This window comes from Apus apus, chromosome 1 (assembly GCF_020740795.1).
Source record: "Apus apus isolate bApuApu2 chromosome 1, bApuApu2.pri.cur, whole genome shotgun sequence".
NCBI classification, from domain to species: Eukaryota; Metazoa; Chordata; class Aves; order Apodiformes; family Apodidae; genus Apus; species Apus apus.
The window spans coordinates 108,511,012-108,534,204 of record NC_067282.1 but is presented as its reverse complement, the minus strand read 5'-3'; the positions used below and the strand labels follow the sequence as shown (position 1 = coordinate 108,534,204).

The window sequence follows — 23,193 nt, the reverse complement described above, 5'->3', positions numbered from 1 at the left end:
CCCATCATATGAGTTTTCTGATTGTCTGCATGCCCAATATTTTTCAAATGAATGGGAAATAAAATTTCCTGGCTGCTAAAGGGCCATGTAAATCTGGGGCATCTGTGACCTCTAGCCCACTTCTAGTTATTCTGGCTTTGAATTGAAGTGGAAAATATAGAAATAATACTCTTGATGAAAGAGAAAAGCCTAGCACCCAGGAAATTCAGCTGTGTTATCAATGTTATCAATGTTAAAAATTAACATTTCCTAAGAGGCAAATCCTTTCTTCCCTGCACACCTGTGGAGATGCTCTTTACCATATAAGCAAAAATTCAGGGAGACACTAGCAGAATGAACTGCAGGAAACATTTCTGCATCAGATGTATGCTGAAATACTTAAAGGATGGAAAGTATGAGGTACAAGAAATCCAAGTGGTCCAAAAAAACCTGCTCTTGGCAAAACTGAGTTTGTACTTCAAGTCTATTGATCCCAGTGACATTTTCTGTTTAGCAGGGTTTATGCCACTAGCTTCTCTTTATGTTGCCTTGCTACTTTTTGAGGCTAAAGTGAAATCACACTAAGATTACTTTAAAATGTTAAAGGTGTATAAAATCAAGTGACATATTTTTACAAGGTGTCATCCTTTGAAGTTGCTAATTTTGTCTTAATTTGGGGAAACATTGTTTTGTTATTAACACAAGCCAGTATTACTTTTTGCCAGAGAATTCTGCAACTCCTTTCAGAATTATGCTATAAATAAATCAAAATCAAACCTCGAAAAGCGTATAACAGGAGTCTTAAAACACTTTTCCTCAGCTGCCAAAAGAGCTTTAGAATTACAGGACATGTTTCATTTTGTCAGCCCTGATTACATGACGTGCCTCTTCAAGGCGGTCATTTCTATAACCTGCAATTTGAAGTGATTTTAAAACATTTTCCAGCTTTCAGAAGTTATTTTGTACATTAGGTCAAGATATCTCAGCCTCCAATTCTGTAATCACGACAGCAAGGATGGAGAGAGACTTTCAGCAACTGAAAAGCACCCATTTCTTTTGCAAGTCAGTTATAAAATTAGAATAATAATACTATCTTGTACGTGAAGTTTATATTGAATTCGGTGGAGGAAAAAAAAAAAGAAATTAGTGAGTATTTGTCATCAGATGCACTTGTCATAAATGTACCTAAACCACATCACAGCAAAGCAGGGAAAAATTAGGACCGTGATTTCATTCACGGGTACATTTGAGCTCTCGAACGCCTGGCTTTGCTTTTGATTTTAGCCATCAACATGAATTCTAATTGTATTCAGGTGCTTTCTCAGAGACAAATGGACATTTCAGGAGGTCGTGTCATCAGATGAAACTTGAGGGGTGACAAGAGCACTTGGGACAGGCTGCCCAGAGAGGTTGTGGAGTCTCCTTCACTGGAGACATTCAAAACCTGCCCGGACACGTTCCTGTGTGATGTGCTCTGGGTGACCCTGCTCTGGCAGGGGGGTTGGGCCGGATGATCTTTCGAGGTCCCTTCCAGCCCCTAGGATTCTGTGATTCTGTCACTCGCTGTCCTCACAGGGAGCACAGCCTCGCGAGAGGTCTCAGCAGGGCCCCTCGGCGTGCCCGCAGTGCTGGAGCCCCCCAGCCCTACACCTTGCTCCCTTCACCCCCGCGCCGGCTGAGGCAGAACCAAGCGGCCTCTCTCCACGCACAACGGGAACAACCGGCACCGCCGAGGCTGAACGCCCCGCTGCCCGCCACACCGCGCCAGCCGCCGGCCCAGGGGCACCCGCCGCCCAACCCAGCCCGCCATGGGGGCCGGACCGGGCAGCGCCCGCCATGGGGGGGGGGTGGGGACACACACACACACACACGTCGCCTGCCCCGCAGCCCCCGCCCGGCCCCGCCCCTCGCGCCGTGACGCCTGCGCGCGGGGCCGCCCCGGCCGTTGGCGGCGCACGGACAGCACGCGCCAGGCCTCGGCTGCCGCCCCTCCCCGGGCGGGGACGTTCCCTCCCGCTGCCCCTCCCGCTGCCCCTCCCGCTGCCCCTCCCGCACCACACCACACCGCACCGCACCACACCGCACCGCGCCGGGCCGGGCCGCTCACCGGGCATGAGCGCGGGTGGCTGCGCCGCCGCCGCCGCCGCCGCCTCCGCGCCCTGGTGAGGAGAGGGGAGCGCAGCGGCGGAGCGGAGCGGAGCGGAGCGGGGCTGGGCGGGTCGCGCCATGCGGCTGTGCGGGGCGCTGCTGAAGAGCCCCATTCCCAAGCAGATCGAGTACTACTCCCGCTTCTCCCCCTCGCCGCTCTCCATCAAGCAGTTCCTCGACTTCGGTGAGCGGAGTGGCGGGGCCGCCCGCCGCTGCGGGAGGAGGGGGGCGGGGGGGATGGGGTGAAGGTCCCGCCGGGCCTCCTGCCGCCCAGAAGCGGCGAGGGCCCGGCCGGGGCGGGGAGCGGAGCCTGGCGCCCAGGCCTCGTCTCCTCGGCCGGCGTCTGGGCGGCGGGGCCTGCCCCTGCGTGCGGCCTGGGGAGCCCGGGTGCGCAGTCCCGGCGGGGGCAGCCGGGCGGTGCGCGCTGCCGGCCCGGGGCCCGGCTGACCCTGTCTGCCGGCGGCTCCTCCGCCCCGGGAGGCCCCGCAGTCTGGTCGTGTGCGAGGCGGGGTCCTGCGGTGACAGCCGGCTGTGCGTGACCGCCTGCAGCCGGTGGGTGGTCAGCACCGCCGGTGCTCTCTGCCTGGCCGCCTCGGCCTCCCGAGGTGAGGTGCCAGGAGGCTGGAGGGGCTCGCCTCTTCCCTTGCGGGATTCCCAGGCGGCAGGCTTCCTGGGGAAGAGGGTCAAAATCAGAGGTTTGAACCCGAAATTTTGTGAGCTAGTGGCTAAAGGAGAGAGTCGGTTATTCATCACGTATCTTATGCAGAGTTTTGCTGAATTAAACCTCAGGCGTGAACTTGGACAGTACTTGGATAGGAGACCTGTTCGTGGAAAATGAATGTACTTTAGGAAGCATTGCTGATGGATAAATAGCAATTTTATTTTCAGAAACACTGGGCTGAAAGCCAGGAATTACTTGTGTTGCTAGTAGAAAACTGGCATTCTGGTGTAGATAACAATAAGTTTCTCCTATGGCTTTCAGAGGTTATTTGGCTCCTGCTCTGACACAAGAGTTGTTTAGATTTCATTATCATGTGAATGTTGCTGGTAGAGTAAATATGAAGGCTGTGCATAACACAGTGAAGCTTAATAGAGCATTCCTTTGTTACACTATTACATTAAAGGTACAAGAAGACAAAAATGAGCCCAGTAGTGTTAAGCCAGAAAGTGATTAAAAGTAGAAACAATCGCACATTTGTGGCAGTGGTATTAGTGAAAGAATGCTGCAGGTATTAAAGAGCTGGTGCTGGGCTTGCTACTTTGTCTCTGTGAGGAGTTTTAAACCATTTAAACAGCAACATAGCACCTTGTCCTGTGTTACTGGAATTCTTGCTTTTCTTCTTTGGTCTCTGCTTTTGCTGTTCTCACTTCAACCCTTCCTTTGCTGCTGTCCTTCCATTACTCTGGGATTTTTTCTCCTTATGCCATATCTCTCTGTACTGGCAAGAATGATGGCCTGAAATTTGGAATATTTTAAGTTTAGCCCCATCACTAAACAAATAATTTCACCATCGTGTATTTGAAAGTTGGGTTTGTAAATTGTTGCTGGGGAAGTATTAATGTTTGTGAGGCTTTCCAGTTGTGACTAGACAGGTGTAAAGTTTTCAGTCTTTGTGTTGATGACATAGGTGTTCTGGCAAAACTTTACTTTTTCAGTAAGGATTTCTGCTGTTGTCCTTGTGTTACTACTTGCTGTTGGACATCTCATGTGGCAGGCATTTAGTAATGCTTGCTTTTTTTTTTTTTTTAACCTTATAGTATCTGTATTACTGTATGGTTTGAAAAGTGTCCCATGACTCTCCAGAAAGAAGTAATCTTTCATGATTTTAAGTCTGGTTTATGTTAGTGGAAACGAACAGGGTAAGAACACTATGTTACAGCTTGGTCAGCCCTGTGCTTTGGATGTGCTCCGATTTATTGTCACTGGGTGTGTCTGTGTGATCGTGTGTGTACATACGCTGTGTGTTAAGATTGACAGGAAACTATATGGTCTCTGACATTAAAACCTCTGAAGAAGAAGAATGCCTATGGTTTAGGCTTCTAAGATCACCATGAGTTACTAAGATTAGTAGCCTTATGTCACATCAGCTTTGCTAAAACTATCAGCTTGATCTTAAGAAGCCTTATGGGCCACTTAAGATCTCTGCTCACTTTCTCTTGAGTGCCTCTGTTTACTTAGGAAACCTCAAGTAGAAAGGTTACAGCAGTTTAATTAAATAGATGAAAATCAGCGTAGTTACTTAACTTGTGTGATCCTATGTGTTGATGACTTTGGATAATTTCAAGTTCTGACTTCAGAGGCCTAGAGGAGAAATCATCCACCAAACATAAGATGATGGTGCAAGAATTTCAACCACCCGAGGCCTCCAAGTTCTGAACAGTATGCACTGTATCAGGGAGCTACATTACTTATGTCTGAATTACCCAAAAAGAATTTGCTAGTGGCACGGGACACGAGTGTTTAAGAGAGCAAATATGCCAAGCATAAGAAGGATCATAATAAAGTTGCAGTTCAGTTGTGTTTACTGAGCTTGAATATTTTATGGGAAGAACACACTCCTTTGTAATCAGCTTATAGAGGCTACCTACTGTCTCACTTAAAAAGAGATTGTGTTTTTTGTTGAGCTATGTAAATGTAGTCCTTATGTTACAAAAATTTGACTAAATTTTCAACAAATATTAAAAAAGAATAAGCCCAAAGGAAGTGTGTGAATAACTTTCTCATGGCAGTCTGTGATCTTGTCTGATGTACATCAGAGGAATCTGCACTTACTGTAATGCAAATTTATTTGGAGAAGGATTTTTTTTTTGCTTCATTTCTTACAATAATGCACCTACAGTGTCGTCTTTGTGTCTTCTTTGTTTGTATTGGTGATAATTGGTTTAGACTAAACTGGCCTCTAAATTTGTCTGCAAAATCCTGATGAGCAGGAGGAGAGAAACTTTGTGTCTTGTGGGCTGAAGAGTCTCTTCCAACACATTTGGTGGCACTGTATATTGATATATAGTTTAAATTTTTTTATTGCTGAATAACATTATGGGTTGTATGAAATACATAGGTGTGAGCATAGTGCGGCTGTCAGGTCTGTTCCTTTCTGGTGATGGAAATTAACAGTGTTTATTTCAAAATTTTCTCAGGTAGCTTAATTGAGTTAATTAAACCACCATAAAAGACAGTTTGAGTGTTTAAGCTAAATCATTAGTACAAAAAACCTGTGAAGGAAAACAGAAACTGATACTTAAAGCAGTGATTCTCAACTGGTTTTGTAGCTGAGTCTTGATTGTGTCAAAATAACATATTTTGCTGCATGTGATGTACTTCATTGAGCTTGCAGCTATCTTTGTAGCTTCCATAACTGTGTGAGAGGTTACTGTGTCGTGGGCTTGGGATCTCTTAAGTTCCAAGGCATGTCTGTGCTGCTTTTTTTTTTCCTGTGTATTCATTTTCTGTTTGCACACTCTTCTTGAGTACTGTGCATTAGGTTTCTTTATTACAAAGTGCATTTCCCAAGATTCTTGTGCAATCTCATTCCTTTGTACAGGAATGACCTTCTGTAAGTGTGTTTTAATATAAACAAGTTTTGACCTTGTTTCATGTTAGCAGATCATTCTAGGTTTATCCAGGCCTGCATAATTATTCTGGTCTGGAAAAAAACAAAAGCAAAACCAGACCCACTGGATTCAGCTCTGGAAGTTACTTTGGTAGGTTTCCAAGTGCAGGCATTCCTAAATGACCCAGTCTGCTATAATTACTAAAACATCTTTTCTGAAATAAACTTCTAAGTAGAGATGTAGTTTAGCACTCGGCTACATGAATCTATGTGAACTTTTGGGGACTTTGAGGAAAAAACATGCCCATACTGGTGATCAATATTTTGTGTCAGCTTTGGTACATCTCAATTGAGATGTGCTTCAGCTGTGCGGGATGCACCATAGAAGATGACAAGTTAATCCAAAATACCCAATAAGCTTAATCAGCAGCTACATACACGGGTAACCAATCAGTCATGTATGCCTGGGGATAGTAAATAACCCTTCAGGCAGGTCTGCTTGTGAAAAGTAGAGTTTCTATGGCTCAGGCTGTCCTAGCATTTGAAAAAAGACAAAGACTTGAGCTTATTCTACTGGCACTACAAGCTGACTTGGTAAGGGCTCAGTGTGAGCCAAAACCCTTACAGCTGTGCTAATGTTGCACTGTGCCTGAGCTAGCAAGCTCCATGCAACTGCATAATTTGGGTCATGTTGGGGTACCTCAGTTGACAGTAAAGATATTAATGAACATTTCATGAAATGGATGGTTTTGCTGAAAAGGTTACATAAAAGTTAAGTACAAATGAAGACAGGTGACATAAACTGTGTAATCCTTTGATCACGCATCAAAGAATCATTTGAAGTTGTGCTAGTGCTATATTGTGAATGTATGCCTTTATACTATGCTCATGTAGTCCTCATTGCAACTGCTCAGCTGATGAAGTGCCCAAGACTTTTGTGAGTCTGAGGTTTTTAATCAAAAGCACATACCATGTGCTTTTAGAGCTTGTTTGCTACTAAAGCCTTTTTGACCAATTGCACTTAGCTATATTCTAGCCTTTTCTAAATCTCAAACCAGATGATTTGTATTAATTTTGTTCCTATGAGCTTAAACTTTACTTTTTGTTATCTCTTCATAAAATGTAAAATAATGGCATTTACCCTCCTTATTTGTCATATGTTAGTGTTCATGTACCACACAGTTACTATTGAGTTTGGACAAAATATCCATGTATACTTATGACAGAGTACTGAATCATAGTGAATTCTTGTGGAATGTGGCTTAGGATATCTCAGTTTCATAGGTTATAATAAAAATAGCTGTGGCAACTGCTACAGCTACTGACATCGAAAAAATATCACAAAGGCTGTAATTTAGTAACTTTACTGTACTGTGAACAGCTGAGCATGCAGCAGATAATTACAGAGAATGCATGCAGTTTGCGAACTGTTGTATCCTGGGATGTATCTGGAGAAAAAGATGAGCTATGACTCCTCCCTATTTTTAAATAGAATTTTTGGTCTGAAGTGGTTTCATTTATGTGGTACCTATTGAACTTACCTGTCCTTAGAAAATTTGTAGGCCTCTTCCAAAACTGATAAAAAATAAGCCAGGTATTGGCATTGCTGTCAGTGGTACGTGCAGTAATAGATCAGGTTTCTGCAAGTGTTTACACTTCTGTTGTCAGCAGGCATACCTCAGCACTGTAACTGAAAACATTCTATTGAAAAGCTAGGAGATACAATTTGGAAAAAAAAAAGATGTGGAGGTAGGACACTAGAGGGCAAAAGCAGCCTTATGTCTCCAAACATAATTATGAGGCCTCACCTGGAATACTGCATCCAGCTCTGGAACCCCCAACACAAGAAGGATGTGGACTTGTTAGAGTGTGTCCAGAGAAGAGTCACACAAGTGATCAGAGGGCTGGAGCACCTCTCTTATGAAGACAGGCTGAGGGAGTTGGGGCTGTTCAGCCTGAAGAAGAGAAGACTCTGGGGGGACCTTATAGCAGCCTTCCAGTACCTGAAAGGGGCCTATAAGAAGGCTGGGGAAGAGCTGTTTGCAAGAGCATGTAACAATAGAACAAGGGGTGATGGATTCAAGCTAGAGAAAGATAGATTTAGGTTAGACATTAGGAAAAAGTTCTTTAATATGAGGGTGTTGGATCACTGGAATGGATTGCCTAGAGAGGTGGTGGAGGCCCCATCCCTGGTGACATTCAAGGCTGGGATTGATGGGGCTCTAAGCAATCTGGTCTAGTGTGAGATGTCCCTGCTTCTTGTAGGGGGATTGGACTTGATGACCTTTAGAGGTCGCTTCCAAACCAGTACATTCTGTGATTAATCTTCTAGTGGAAGATGACTATTAGAAGCTTTTTTTACATGAAAGTATATTATAAGTTTCATGGGTTTTTTTAAAAAACAATTTTAGTGGACACACTGCATCTAAGACACTCACAAAGTTAAGGGCTCAAAGGTACTATTAAATAATTACCTGCCATTTATTGCATGCAGCTATCTTTTTTCTGCTGCTGTGTGTTGACCTTAAAACTGTACACTTGATTTAAATGCATCTTCATATTTCCTCTTAATGTGAATGCTAACCACTAAATCAGATCAGAAAGATAAATGCTAATCAGACAATACTGTAGTCTTTTATTTTCGTCTGACTGGACTCAACTTCCAACCAGTGATTTTTTTTTTTTATAAGCTTTCATTGGTAGGTTAGGATCCTTTGATGCCTGGAATTTTTTTATTATGAGGTATTTGTTCATTGTGATGGAATATTTTGCCTTGATTTTATAAAGCTAAATGCATTCTTTAAATGAGTTGTTTCAAGCCTAATGAAAATACTGTGGAATTAGGTTTTTTTGCTTTTCCAGGAATTCCAATGCTGTTTTTCAAATAAGTCTGTTAGAACTTTTTAAATAGAATTCTGTTAGGAGTTTTGACTAACACTGGATTAGTGCTGTTTTGTTTTTACCTTGAAAGGAGCCTTTTGTCAAAGTGAAGACTGGCTTTTCTGTCTGCTTTTCTGTATTTGGTCCTTCATTCTCTAGATCTGAGCATGAATAAAGTTTGCATTTCATAATACTAAAAAGGGTTGGTTTTGTGTTTTTTAATGGGCACAGCAAGTAGCTGGAACTGTTTGGTGCAACTGTTGTTATTTATAACCTGTTACTATTTACAGCTCTGCCAGTCTCTGGCAGGCAGTGATATTCCAATACTATATATAATATTGACGGCTTTTTAGTGCCTAATATTGGTTGTTGTGAATGTCTGGGAGAGTCAGTGCAGTTAGGTAACTTTGCTCAGCAGTCATTATTGAACTGTGATAGTAGAGATAATTTTGCATGTGTACGGGAGTACTATTGTAGTATTAGATCAGGATGCATTTAGTTTACAGAATTGTTGGTATCAGTCACTTTTGGAGGCTGGGACTAATAATGTGTGCTTGCTTGACAGTAACTTTTTTTTTAAAAGATTTGTTTCCAAATCTTACACTGCTAGTTAAGTCTTTCTTAGTGCAGTTCTGCAAAGTTCTCGAATGTTAGCTTTGGTTTATGTCTTTAAGTGTTTTGATTATGAGATAAATAAATACTTAATTTCTGTAAGTAACTGAGACTTCATATATTCTGCATTCAGTATTTTAGTATAGTTACAGTACAGATCCCATAAGTTGCTGCGAAGGATCAAACTGGATCACGAAGGCAGTGGATTTTTTGTGTGCGTGTGTTATAAAGGTTAAGTACAGGAAACTCTGCTTTCAGTGAGTGATTTGACTGTCTGCTTGTTGCCTGCAAGCATAGGCTAGTTGTCTGCAAGTGAGCATCTTCCAACTGGTGGGACTGTGTTTTGTTTCCCTAAATAGCTGAAAATTTAAGTCTGCATTCAGTTCGTCTTTGGAATGATGAAAGGTGCTGCTGCAGTTCTCTACCTTAGGATGCTCAGAAAAAGTACTGATCTTAAACTGCATAAATGCATATATACATACCTGTGTGCATAGTAGAGCAGTGTTAGGAATTCCAGAAATAGTGTTCATTAAAGAAGAATCATATGAAAACTAGAAGCAAGGACACATATCCTGATTGCAGTACAAATAACAGCTGAGGTGAAAAGTTAGAGGTTAAAAAAAGCAGACAGAGAGATACTGAGATAATTTACAGTACTTGAGGAGGACACCGAAGTATAGTGCTTACTTGATTAAGTACCTAGTGATAAAAACTGCTGAATGTATCTCTGCTTTGATCTTCAGAAAAAGATAAATTGTATCCAGAAACTTAAAGGAAATCACAGCTCCCCCTGACCTTGATCCAAATTTAGGTAAGCTGAAGTATATCTAGATCCTCTTGGCTTCGTGGGTGCCAGTAGAAGTAAGACAATGCTGTGTTCTGTGAGTAGCTGATCACTTTCTTCTGCAAATGCTGCCTGGTGAAGGACAGCTGTTACTTATGCGCTTCATGGCAGTAACTGATGGTGATGGCCCCAGGGTTGTGGAAGTGGGAAAATATGCTACTTGTCCATTAAAGAAAAGGAAGATGAGGATGCTGGAATAACTCAGGTTGATTGAAGGAGCTGAAAAAAATTACAGAGCTAGTCACAAAGTAATAGATAAGCACAAAGAGGTAATAAGGCGGTAAAGAGACTATAAATTGTGTTGAAGCAGTCTGATTTCCAAGTTAATTTGCTGTTTGCTAAGGCCAGAGTTGCACATGCTGTGCCTGGCTATTTATGAAGTTTTGGCACATTCACTTGTGAAATTCTCCATTAAAAAAACCCCACAAAAAAACTATGAAATAAGTATAAGATGAGATAGTGGATGAGCTGCATACTGGTGGGTTGACCTTGTCCAGCAGCTAAGCCCCCCCGCAAGTGCTGCCTCCCCTCCTTCCACTCACATGGGCATGAGGGAGAGGATAGGAAGGGCAAAAGTGAGAAAACTTGTGGGTTGAGATAAAGACAGTTTTAATAATGAAGGAAAGAGGAAGAGAAAGAAGTGATGCAAAGGCAGTCACTTGCCACCTCCCACAAGCAGGCTGGTGTCCAGCTGCTCTCGATGTAACGACTGTCTTGGGAGACAGAGCCACCTAGGTTTTTTTTATTGCTGGACATGACATCATGTAATATAGAACATCCCTTTGGCCAGTTTGGATTCACTGTCCCAGCTCTATCCCCTTCAAGCTTCTTACCCACCCGTTTCCAGTGCAAGTACTGCTCAGCAATAGCCAAAACACAGGTATATCATCAGTGTGTTTTAGTCACAAATCTGAAGCCCAGCACCTTATAATTTCCCGGGAGGGATGATGACTCCATCCCAGCTAGGCCCCATGCACATTTCTGAGGAATACTCCATGTATACTCTACACTTCACTAACAGTTATTGATATTCACAGTCCTGTTCTGGGGAGAATGAGTAGTATTTCTCCAGTTCCCTATAGTCCAAATCAATGTAAATGGTAATAGAATTTGGCATAGATTTAGGAATTGTTTTAGCAGATTAAATAGTTACTACATTAAAGCGACTTTTCTTGATGCTAGGTATCCCAGATGTATCAGGGTTTTTTTCTAAGCCACTTTTTAACCAAAATTGCTGAAGCATTTTATAGGCTGCTACTTACACATTTAAAAATATTTTCTTTTTGTGTGTGTTCACAGAATCAGCTAACCTTTCCTCAACCTTTCTATGTAAATGTGACACTGTCTCTAACATGTTTCTTTACCATGTTTGTTTAAATTATTTTCTGAGTGTGTATGTACCTATATGTAAAAATAAACTGACACCTGAGTCTGTAGTCAATATAAAATAAGTAACAGTGTTATAAATACTTTCACTAACTTAATTCCTTAAAATGTGCAAATTTTGGTAGGTGTTTTTCAGAACTATGTTTAAGACTGTAAATAGAGAAAGAAGCAAAGTTAAAAAGTTAAAAAATGAGATTTTTGCTAAAAATTATTTACATTTTAACTGCTACTTCTTGTTTATGCTTTTCTTAAAGGTTTTTATAGTCTGGGTAAATGCACTTAAACCCTGGTAATTAGCAGTGGCGTAGAGGAATCCTGTAATATATTTTTGCAATGTGATTTGTTAGTAATCAAAAACATTTTGTAGCTAGATGGTTAACAATCTAATACCATCTCTCTGAGATTGAAGGGAAACTGGACCATATGGTATTGGCAGAGTTTTTATGTAATTGGTATTGGCTACAAGAAACTTTGCTCATAGATGTTAATTTTATTGGTGCTGGATATTTGGAATATCTTTCCCTTTGGCATATTGACAGGGACTAAAGGATAAAGCAGAGATTTGTCTTTTCCTGGAACAGTTAGTGTGAATTATGGAAGTTTTCCATAAAGGTTAGGGAGTAAGTTGTCAGAGCTGTGAGACATTTAGAGAGAATGTTAACATTTGAATTATCTAATTATAACCTTAAATGAGAAATGGATCTTCACCTTTTATGGGAGGAAAAGGTGATTAAAAAGTGCTCAAAGGAGCAAAATTCTGTCTTTTCTGGTTAGTTTATTGTAACAGAATCTGATCAGAGACGAAGAAACAGGGAATAAAGTTTATTTGGCTTGATGTTTTAAGCTTATCTACATTAGAAAAAAAATAAATTTGTTTTATAATTTCAAGTCTCACTAGAATAAAACACTACATTTGTTTTGTCCAGGATCTCCTGTTTGAAAGCCCATAGAGCCCTTCCGCAGGGTAGACCCTGCGGTGGTGCAGTATGTGTACCTCCTTCCTGCTCTCGGACTGTTCACTGCCCAGGTCAGAGGAGTGTTAGTGGAATAGGAGCTAATGTCTGAAGAGCCACTGGTTTTTTTTAGAGGCTCCTTGAGCTTGCCTAAGGAGGGAGTCTTTGGGTTTTATGGATAGTGCTAGAATCAGGAACCTGGTGTGGGCCATGGTTTCTCCTAAGAACATTTTGACTTTGCCTGTCATGTACTATGGAGAATGCCTGTGATATCAGCAAAACAAAGCTTAGCTGCTAAAATGATTCATCTGACTTCCAGCCTACTCCCAAACCTTCTAGGGGAAGACAACTTTGGGCCTGTGTGAATTGGTCTGAAAATTAATACAGGCTGTGTGTAATTGTTTGAGCACCTCTGCATTAAACTTTGCTTTCTCTTGACAAATGCTTTAAAACTTGGTGATTTCAGTAGAACTGAATGGTAAGCAGTTAAATATTAGCTTTAGATCAGAGAAGCTTATTTTAAAATTCGTGCTTTTGTTTTAATTTGGATTGGTTTATATAATACCTGGTACTGGATTACAGCTTTTACAGGTGGTTGTCTGATGAACCATTCTTCTTGAGAGAGAGACAGGCATCTTCTCGTGAGTTCTTGTAGTGAATAGAAGGCTATGGCTGTAAGAGTTACAAAGACCTTGATAGATCTACAGTGTATCGTGCATCTGTTTATTCCTTCTGTTAATCGCTTCCAGCTCAGTTAAGCTGCTTTCCAGTACAGTCAGTTTCATTCTGAGGACCATTTACTTTTGCAACAGGCTTACTGGAGTTCACAGTTATATTTTGTAACTTACTGCATTATTATTACTATATTATTTATTATTACGCTAGTGTGTACCTAATGTAATAATACATGTAATTATTTTCTCCATGTTGAGCTATCCAGTTGTGCTATTGACAGCTGTCTGACACTTTGTCCTTAACCTTCGTTTACATGAAAATGTGAACTGATTTCCTCTTGGCACCAGTAGTATTCTTCTGTATGGCCATAGTAAATAACATAAGACAAATATCTGACTTTTTCAAGGATTTTGGAAATAAGTGGAATAAATATATTTTTTCTGTGTACAAATTGAAGAGTAGTTATTTAATTTTGAACTTCTTAAGTTGAAGTCTATACCTTTGACTATGAATGAAGTTTTGACTGGTCATTAGACAACAGAATGTAAGTTAATGCATTCTCTTTAGTGAAAGGTATCCTGAAATTATTATATATATATTTTTTTAATAACTGCTGCAACTGGCCTGGCAGTCAAAGAGTGCTTTAATCTGTTGTTAGTTGAATTGCATAAATCAGAAATGGTTTATTAAGCTCAACTGTTTCTGTACTTCAGCTGTGGTAATTTATCCATACGTTGTGTCACATGACTGTTGGAATATATAGCTGGAAAGCTAATTAGCATGTGAGCTTGCTAGTTTGGATTGCATTTATCGGTGAAATGGCACAATGAAAATCTGTGGTTATACAGTGTTAACAACTGAATTCTCATTTATGAATATCAATAATTAAGATTGAGAACACTCAAGCACCTCTATCAGTGTGCTTTTCCTTAAACTGCAAAAGTGCAACTACTAATGGGAATTGGACTGAAGAACAGAAACAAGTTAGATGGGAAAGCTTATGTGCAGACTTCGAGTCCTCTGGCTTTAGCTGATTTTCTGGCAGTAGTTTTGTTAAAAAGCTTAGTTGTTCAGGTTTCGTAAGTGTTCCGATTTTCATGTATATTATAGTTAGGAAGATTGAAAATATTTTCCTGTCCTTAATTCTTCAGATTTAATACTTTGAAACTTCAGAGTTTCTCCAGTTTCCTTACTGATGTATAATCAGTTTCTTAATATGATGATCATATGAGTCAAGTGAAGGCATTTCCTTAAAACAGGGCACTTGAATGAAAAAATTGTAGGTGTTGGTGGAAATAGCCTTACAGAGCAGTGATGGAACTTGGGTTGAAGTCTGGGAGGTCTAAAAAACAGGCTGAATACCTAAGGTTAATGTGGGCTGGATTCTTCAATTTGGCCATCTGCTGGCTCTCTGTGTTGGAACAGCTGTACAGGCTGTGGTTGCTATTCTGTAGCTCAACGTGGTAGGTCAGAATAGGGAATCCAGTTTCAGTCTACAGCTCCCTTAGAGGCAGCCTGTGGTAGAAAGTGAGGGGTCAGCAAGAGTCAGCATCTCCAGTTATGTTGTGTGTTCATCATACTCATTGGGCTTTATAAAACCCTGTCTTTTACTGTACAAATCCTGTATGCTTTTTATGGGATTGGCCTTTTTAGTGCTTGGTGAGATAAATACTTAGAGAGTATGTTGAAAATGTGTTTGTTTCTGTTGGGTAATAGAAGTGCCTTTGGAGCTGGGGTTGTTTTGATTTGGGGTATTTGTATTGATGTGGTGTTTTGGGTTTTTTTTGTTTGGTTGGTTTGGTTTTTTTGTAGTCATCTTTATTGAGGCTGTGTGTAAACAGATCTTGTTTGCCTTTTAATATATAGACTGTGCTCCTTAAATGGTATGTAATCAGTAGAATTAATGAATCCTGCTTTAGCTGTGTTTTCCCAGCTTTGGCAGCAAGCTATTAGTTTTTGCCTTTGCTCAGTCCACTTGAATGCCTTGATTTTTTTGCATGTTCAGTTGAAGATATCTCCGTGACTTTGCTTCACTTTGTTTGTTTTGTTTGCCTGTACAGGAGCTAAGAAGTACTCTGGAAGCTTGAGAAGAGGGTAGATACGGTTGATCACTCCTGTCTTTCTCCCTTTATTTTGCACTAGATAAGGGCAAAAGCAGTAGTTTCATAGGGGTAGGAGAAAGGCTTCTGATTTTGTTTTTATGCGTTCTGAACGGAGTCACTCCGCAGACATAAAACAGGTGGGACTTCATGGCTTTTGAGTCTTACAGTAGTGTGGTATCTAATGTCTCAGCTTCATGGTAGAGTCACTGCTAACAGAGAGAAGTAGACCTCTGAGTGTAGTGAAAAGACTAAAAAGAGCACTTGGTTTCTTTTTTTTGTCTCCTCTGATGGTTAAGTGTCAATACTCAAACTACTGATACTTTCATAATGTGACTCTGTGGTCTCATCCTGAGTTTCTGCCCTCTTCTGCAGTAAAATTGAGGTTTGTGTACAGCCTTCTGTATGGAACTAATCCTTTCATAATCTGAATCTTGGACAGCATGGTATTGTTCTGGCAATTTGTAGAATTTGCCAGAATTAAATCAGGGTTTGCTGCCTGTGTGGGAATAGCCTCTACATTGTGGCTTCTGTTGCAAGACCCAGAATAAAAGTTTTCTCTAGGTCCAGCTTTACAACAGTTGTCTAATTCCATCAGTGGGAATGAACTGAAAATATACTGATTTAGAAGGAGCACTGTGATGAATGTTCATTCCTTCCAGTTGAAAAATACTTTTTTTCCCCCCCTCTATATGCTACAGGCATATGATCAGAGCCTGAGTGGGCATTGTTATTAGTGTTACATTTGTTTTCTATTTCTTAGCACTATGGGGTAAAAGGTGAAAGAGAAAAATATGGAAGAGATGAGTAAACATTCAGAGAAGAGTTGAATTGCAGAGAGGGGGAAAGTAGTAGAGAAAACTGTCTGAAAGTAGAGCTCTACTTCCTGAATTTCCTTTGGATTGAGGGTCCACTACTGGTAATGCTGATGTATAACCCCAAAACATTCCACTTTGAGTCTTCTCCCATGTGATGATACTGCATTTAGAAGATGTAATGTGTTCAGGTCTGCTTTTGTGATCTGCATTGCCTCAAAATTTCTGAATCATGTTTTATTTATACATTTTCTTATCCTTTTTTCCCCGCTCTGATACCTTTCCAATTGAATAAATGACATTACTTCTTTTTGGTGGAAATGTCTTAACACCTTTTTACATCTAAGAAAGTTGATTTTAATATTAAATGCTGTATTCTGGATGGACTTCTTGTGAAATGTTAACATCTTACTGTTTTATTTAAATAAGTTTGCCTATATTACCAAATTAAACTTAAGCAAGGACCATCAGATAATTTCTTCAGGTGTGTCATTCTTCACTGCATCATTTAGAGACACTGTATTGTGGATGGTGATCATTTTGAATGCAGCAGTGTTTGCAGAGGCACCATTCCCACTGTATTGTTACAAACCCTGGCTTGTTTCTGTCATATGTAAGTCTGTTTTTTGGAAGATTGTTCACAGAATATTCTTCACTGGCCTTAGTTTGATATAAAGTCCAGATGACTACTGCTTAGATCCTTGTTCGACTAATGTATCTTCTCATTTTCACTATGTTGAAGGCTGTGTCTATTGTCAGTCTGTTATATTGACTAGTGGCATCACAGTCTCTTTGGTGCTGGGTTTGAATTGCAGATTTGAAGGTGCCAGAGGGGAGGCCATGAATGTGATTTTCTGTATGACTTTTGTATAGGTTGACTGACTAGCCCCTACAGGCAAGATAGTTCAGAATATTGAAGATAGTAGAGCATTTGTTGAACAACCTCTGTTTTAAAACCTTTTTAAAGACCTACTGTGGTCAGACTTGACATATCTTTCAGTTTTTATGCTAGGTATGCATGTAGTAGTAACAATTTGAAGTAATTGGAAGATTACTTGACAGCTATCTAGTTTTTTATTGCCATTTTTCTGTCAAAGTAACTTCTGTTGTATAACTTAATTTACACAATCCATGCTGCATTTTTATGACCTCTTACATGCTTCAGAGTTCCCACTTTTTGCTTGTCTCTCTCTCTCTGTGCAAAATTTCACTGGTTGCTTTTTTGCAGGTTATTGACAAGATATGTGGTGACCACCTTCTTCTTGGGTCATGAGAGAATTAAGGATATAAAGAATGTGAGGCATTGTTCCATGTAGTCTCCTGTTTGGATACTGAATAAGCTGGCTTAATGTAGTTTTGGGTAGATGTCTAACTTCCTTAGTAAAAGAGACAGCAAAAAAGCAGAGCAGGTTGCTGTCTTTTACAATGTTTACTATCATAAAATTATTACTTGAATTTTCTGCAGTTTGAGCCTAATACTTGCTTGGTCCTTGATTGACAAGTTTACTGCTGCCCCCTCTGGAGAGAACTGTAAGGCATTGTAGAGTGTTGTATTCTTGATCTATTTCTCCTCTGGTAAATCTAGTCAGATTAATTTGTTTTTCTGTTGCAGACTGTTTCACGATTGTGGCCATCTGGGTTTCTGCTTGGTTCATATACCCTTTCTGAAGATGCTCAGAAATTGATGTAATCTTCCAGTTGAGTCTTAACAGTATTGAGTAGAGTGGTTTGTTTTCTATGTGCTTTTTCTTCATCCTTTTTGGTCAAATTCTGAGTAAAGTTGTAAGCACTGTGGGTATGACCTGGGAGTTTCTTAAACAGTTTGAAAGTGTAATTTTAATTAACAACAGTGAATATCTAAAGATAGTCTAGCCTCTTGACCTTGAATTAAAATCTAGCCCCTTAGAAACCAGGATTACTTTATAAGGTTATTTTCTATCATGGAGAGTAGTGTGGGGCTGCTTTGCTTCCTACGGCAGAGTAGACTGTAGCAAAGAGGTAGGATGCTGTATGGCTTGTTCTTTATGTTGCCTTAATGCAATACTCCTCATTGAAGGAAACCTGTTAGAGCACCTGATTTAAGAATTGATCTGCATAGATTTGTCAAGTTGAAGTAACAAAACTGAATTGTAGTTCAATTGAAATCAAGTATTTCTGCATTGCAAACACTGGGAAATAAATGTTGATTGTGGGTGTAAAATTGTGAACCTCGTGTGTTGTGTGATGTCTTATCTTTCTTGGCTTTGTGGAGAAGTGTTGTAGTTTGACTAGATTTTTCTAATATTTCCATTTTAAGTTTTTTGAAAGCACACTTCCTATTTGCTTTGTGTGTTTCTAGGTATATAAATGTATAAGTATGAAGTAAAACTGATGCTGTCCACTAGAATGTCCTTTTTTGGCTGTTCTGCCCGCATTAATAATTTATTATAAAGTTGGGCAGAAGGCGTTTTAATGAAGAATAATTAATTCTAGGCATTACTCACATACTTAATGAAAGAGCCAAGTTTGCAATGTCTGTAATACATCCCTCCTTCATTCTTTGCAAGGGTATTAACAAAGATTATTGCTTAATTCTTCTTTGCATCTCTGACAGTTTTATCTTCACAAATATTAACATAGAACTTGTGAAAAACTGAAATAATTGCATTTCTGATGCACTTAGGTATCTAACAGCTTATGTACCTCAGAAGTTAACTGCTCAACAGTTTCAGACTAGAGCAATTATTCCTGATAGATTTATGTAGCTCCAAAAAGTGTGTTTTTCTTTAATTCTTATTTTTCCATTAGTATGTTCAGGGCTAGCTAAAATAAGTGTTCTCAGAAGTAGCAAGATACTGGAAGGTGATCTGTCACACAGCTTACTGAAACATTTCCAATAGATGTGAAACTAGAAACTATCAATTCAAGAAACAGGATTCGAGTGTTTGGTAAGCTTTAGAGGATCCAGGACCACAAGATGGTTTCTTGGACATTCTCTCTGGTATTTCTAATCTTTCATACATGGCATTGAGGACCTCCCACTCCTGCTTCAGTTGATATTTCTTTCATTGGTATAGTGTAGCATGCAGGCTGATCCACAAATCAGGTGCAGATTTTGGCAACCTATGCAGCTGTCAGTTTAAGGAAGTAAATTTTTAGCTGTTTTTCTCTAAATGAAAATCTTCCACAACATCTGACTTGTGGAAGAATTTCAGTATCTTGAAATATCGCTCCAAAATGTCTATCTACTATAAAATCTTTAACAAACAAACAAAACCAACAAAAAGAAACAAATAAAAAAACCCCACAAAACCAATGAAACAAATGAACAAAAAAAACCAAACACAAAACCCAACCCAAAACCTGCCACCTGCTTGAAGATCTTCTCAAATGCTTTACTTTTAAGCGTTAAGACCACGAGTTGAGCAATTTTGTTTTGCTCACTTGTGCTTGAAATCTAAATTTAAGAATTTGACAGATAAGGAGAGGTACATAAGATATATCATTATCATAGTCTGTAGGAAGTACTATGCTTCTTCAGCAGATCAGTCTTAATTTAAAGAAAATTTCTATGTATTTATATTGAAACACTCTTTAAGATGAAATGTTAATTTAGCCTTTATTCAAATAACTCAAACTCAGCATGACTAGAAAAGTTAAACATAAATCCTTAGTTATTAAATGTGCAGTAATTTAATGGAAGCATATCCAGCAGTCAGAGAAAGTTGAATCTAAAACACTGAAGAACTATTCAGTGGTGGGTTAGCTGTGTTTAATGTCAACATATTAATTTTACTTAGAAAAAATGTAGATGGAAAGAAGGCAAGAAAAAAGAAACCCAACCTAATTAATTTCTAACAGTTAAATTATAAAAGAACAGTGGACTGTAAATCAAAGGCCTTGCTGTAGGTTTAATATCAAGGTGCAAATGCTGTAAGGATAATCTTAATAGGAACTTTTCTGTCACTAGCTGTGGAGATTCTGCTTTGTCATTAGTTGGATAGTGTTGTCCTGCTTCCCCACCTTGAAGCTTAGAGTTTGTAGCTGGCCATTGATGTCAGAATGGCTGTTCTGAGGTGGACCCCCCAGCTTTTTGTTTCTCTTAAATCTTGAAGACTTTTCTGGATACAGGATATAAATTGGAAGAAATGTACAGCATTTAACTAGGACTTGCACTGATGTCTGTAGAATTACTCAAGACAGTAAATTTACAAATAAAACGCATGTATGAAGCTTTTTCTCTATGCCAGTGATCCTTACATTGTATCTTCTGACCAGACTCTTCTGCCATATTCCTATAGTTCAGTGATTTATAGGTGAAAATTTATGACTCCTCGGAGTTAAAAAATAATGTGGACTTTGTACAGTTTGACAAGGTATCAAAAAGCTGTGGTCACAATACATTGCTTGCAGGGTAAAAGCAGTGGGCCTTCTATTAGTAATTCATAGCAAAAGCTGTACTCATAATGCTATGCTAGCATTATAGTTCCATGTAATTACATTCTGCCTTGAAATCTGCTGCTACTGTTGGTCTTCAGTGCACCATAATTAAATAACTCTGGCACAGCACCTCTTGTTTTTGGCAATGAAGCTAAATACAGTCCTTGATGCCTAGTGCAGTGTAGTCTGCACTAGAGCATAGGATTACTGCATTCTATTTGAATTCGTATAAAGGTAAGCAGACATTATGTATTTGGGGGCTGAGGTATAAATCAAGGAGAGATTACTTAAAAGTTTCACTTTTACCCTGAGAGAATGACTTCAAATTCCCTTGAGCTGAAACTGAAGGATTTAAATTGTCTTTAGCCTGTGGTGCTTAAGATAATAGCCTGATTATGGCAATGGATATTAACCCAGCTGGAGAGATAACAAAATCAAGAAAGAAGGCTGTATGTTTTGAAAAGCCAACCTATGAAAAAAAATAATTATCTGACTAAACCTCCAAAAGTGGCATTATAGCTTACCAAAACATTGTTTATGGAAAGATTTTTAGAATTTAGACTTACTTGTGTGTGATAAATTATGTTAAGAAAATACCTAACTCAGGTTTTATTTTTTTTTACTGAATAGGATGTCCCTCATTTTGATGTGGAATGGGGTTGTGAGGCATTGCTGTGAGGAGCAGCAGCCAAGGAAGGACTATTAGGACACAGTATGCTTCCTTATTTAAGAGCTGAAGGATATCTCATGGCTGATCCTCGTGAACAGTCAGTTACTCTTCCAATGAACCTGTGGTTGGTAAGCAGGTAACTCACCCTATGTGAGAAGTCGAAGCAACTCTGTGGAGGCTCTCAGACTGTGTAGAACTAAGCAGCCAATGTTCTGGCCATTTGCCTCAAACCAAAAAGATGCACTGAATTATGGTGAAGCAAGCCTTTGTTAGGTAGGCTTGAAATAGAACTTCCTTTTCTTTTCCTGCGTTCAACATGCAGAGGGACCTCATAGGTCTCTGTACCTTAAATGTAGCAATTGGAGCAAGGCAACTCCTTAAAAAGAGACAGTTTACAACTACTGCAGTGAGGCAGATTGAATAAGAGATGTGGCCTTGTTCATGGAAGGAGAGGAAGTGGGTCTCTTCTGCAAGCCCTGCTTTCCAGTCTAGCAGCTTTTGTTGTCTGCATAAACGCCAGGGACTGTATTTATGAAGGGCCCCTGTGCTCCTTCACAGACTCCTGCAGGCTGTGGGTTCTTATTCACCATTTTCTCCTTCTCTGCCTGGACTTTCATTCCCTTTGCTCTTTATTTCCTAGAAGATAACTGAACTTGCTCTTGGTCTCTCTTGGGAAGAAGCAGTTTTTGTCTTTGTTCCTGAAGGCTTTTCCAGCCCAGAAGGTGCAGAATGAGTTAGTCAGAGAGTCTTTCCTGCTGTCCTGCCAGTCTTCCCAAAGACTTAATATATACAGCGACTTGTGAACAAATTAGTGTGTATCTTCTATTGTAGATGAATTGGTATCTAACTTAATTGGAGGAATGAACTCTGAAATCATTACTATGCTTCATAGAAAACGACAATGTAATGTCTTGTTTCCTTTGTCTAATTCTCACAGAATGTGTATATTTGTAATTCAAAATGTGAAAATGCAAATAAATAAAATTGATCCAAATGTTTGCTGGAAGAACAATAATAGAATTGCTGACACTAATAGAACTTAATGATCCATTGGTTGATGATACCTAAATGAGCAAGAAAAAAGGGTACCTCTGATCCTTCCTGCAGGTTCTCCCAAGCTTGGTGTTAGGGTTATGGAGCTAATCCATCAATGCATGTTACCTATGCAAAGAAGGTGAAAACTCTGCTGTTCAGCTGATTATAATGGGACTATCTTAAAATGTGTCACCTTGATTGTGCTGGTTGCGTTGTACTTGAGTCTTTCAAATTGCAAATCTTGGTGATTATGTGCCTAGCAGTACTTGAACACTTTCTGATTTGCTTGAACATAATTTGTAGCTCTTGTATTATGCCTTTGCTCACGAATTTTGCAGATGGTTGTACTGGTTAACATCACAAAAGACATTTGCTGTCTTTCGAAATGAAAGCAGAATACTGACTGTTCATTACATGTAAAACATGGGAAGTTTTTATTTTAATTTACCTAGACTATAGTTGTGGTGGGGAGTTCCCCCACTTGTGAAACACTGCAAAATACAAAAAAGTGTGTCAAGTCAGGTCTGATCTTCTATCTGAACTATTTGAGTGAGAGTCTTAATATTTTATACATTCAAGTATTTGTAGTTAAAGTTTTATAGGTATCTCTGATAACTAGTTCAGCTTAAGCTGTTAGTCGTGTCAGTCTTCTGTTTCATGTAGGCTACAGAGAATAATCACTGTTCCAGCTAGGTCTGAAGCAAAGTGTTGTTATTTTACCAGATCCTTTTAATTGGCTTTCTGACAGTTTAGAATTTTTAATTTTTATTTTTGGATAAAAATCTGTTTTAAAAGTGGAAGTTCAAGGTAATCTCAGCTGCAGCCTTTCCAGATGGGAATGGGGTGTATCAAGCACTATCCTTCCAGGTGCCTAGTGAGCATCTTGTAGGCTAGTCTTGGGAGGGATGATGACCTTTGCTGGTGTTTCCCAGTGCTGCTGAAATGTTTAAATAGTTAGTAGGTTTGAAGAGATTGTGACATGAAACATCAGCCAACTGTTGCCATTCTGTTATTTTCCTGTTGTTGTTGGTTTTGTGTGGGGTTGGTTGGTTGGTTGTTGTTGTTTTTTTTTTTCACTCCTTATCTTCCATTATGTGTGTGTGGCATGCACTTTTAAAAAGCTCACA

General features: G+C 39.7%; 1 protein-coding gene across 1 annotated transcript in view; it reads left to right on the top strand.

The window, feature by feature from the left end:
- The first annotated feature begins 2,039 nt into the window (after positions 1–2,039).
- The window catches only part of PDK3 (pyruvate dehydrogenase kinase 3), a 61,332-nt gene continuing 40,178 nt past the window's right edge, over positions 2,040–23,193 (top strand). The window contains exon 1 of the mRNA XM_051608245.1: positions 2,040–2,311. Coding sequence (XP_051464205.1) covers positions 2,206–2,311 — 106 coding nt within the window. The 5' untranslated portion in view covers positions 2,040–2,205. The remainder of the gene's footprint in view (positions 2,312–23,193) is intronic.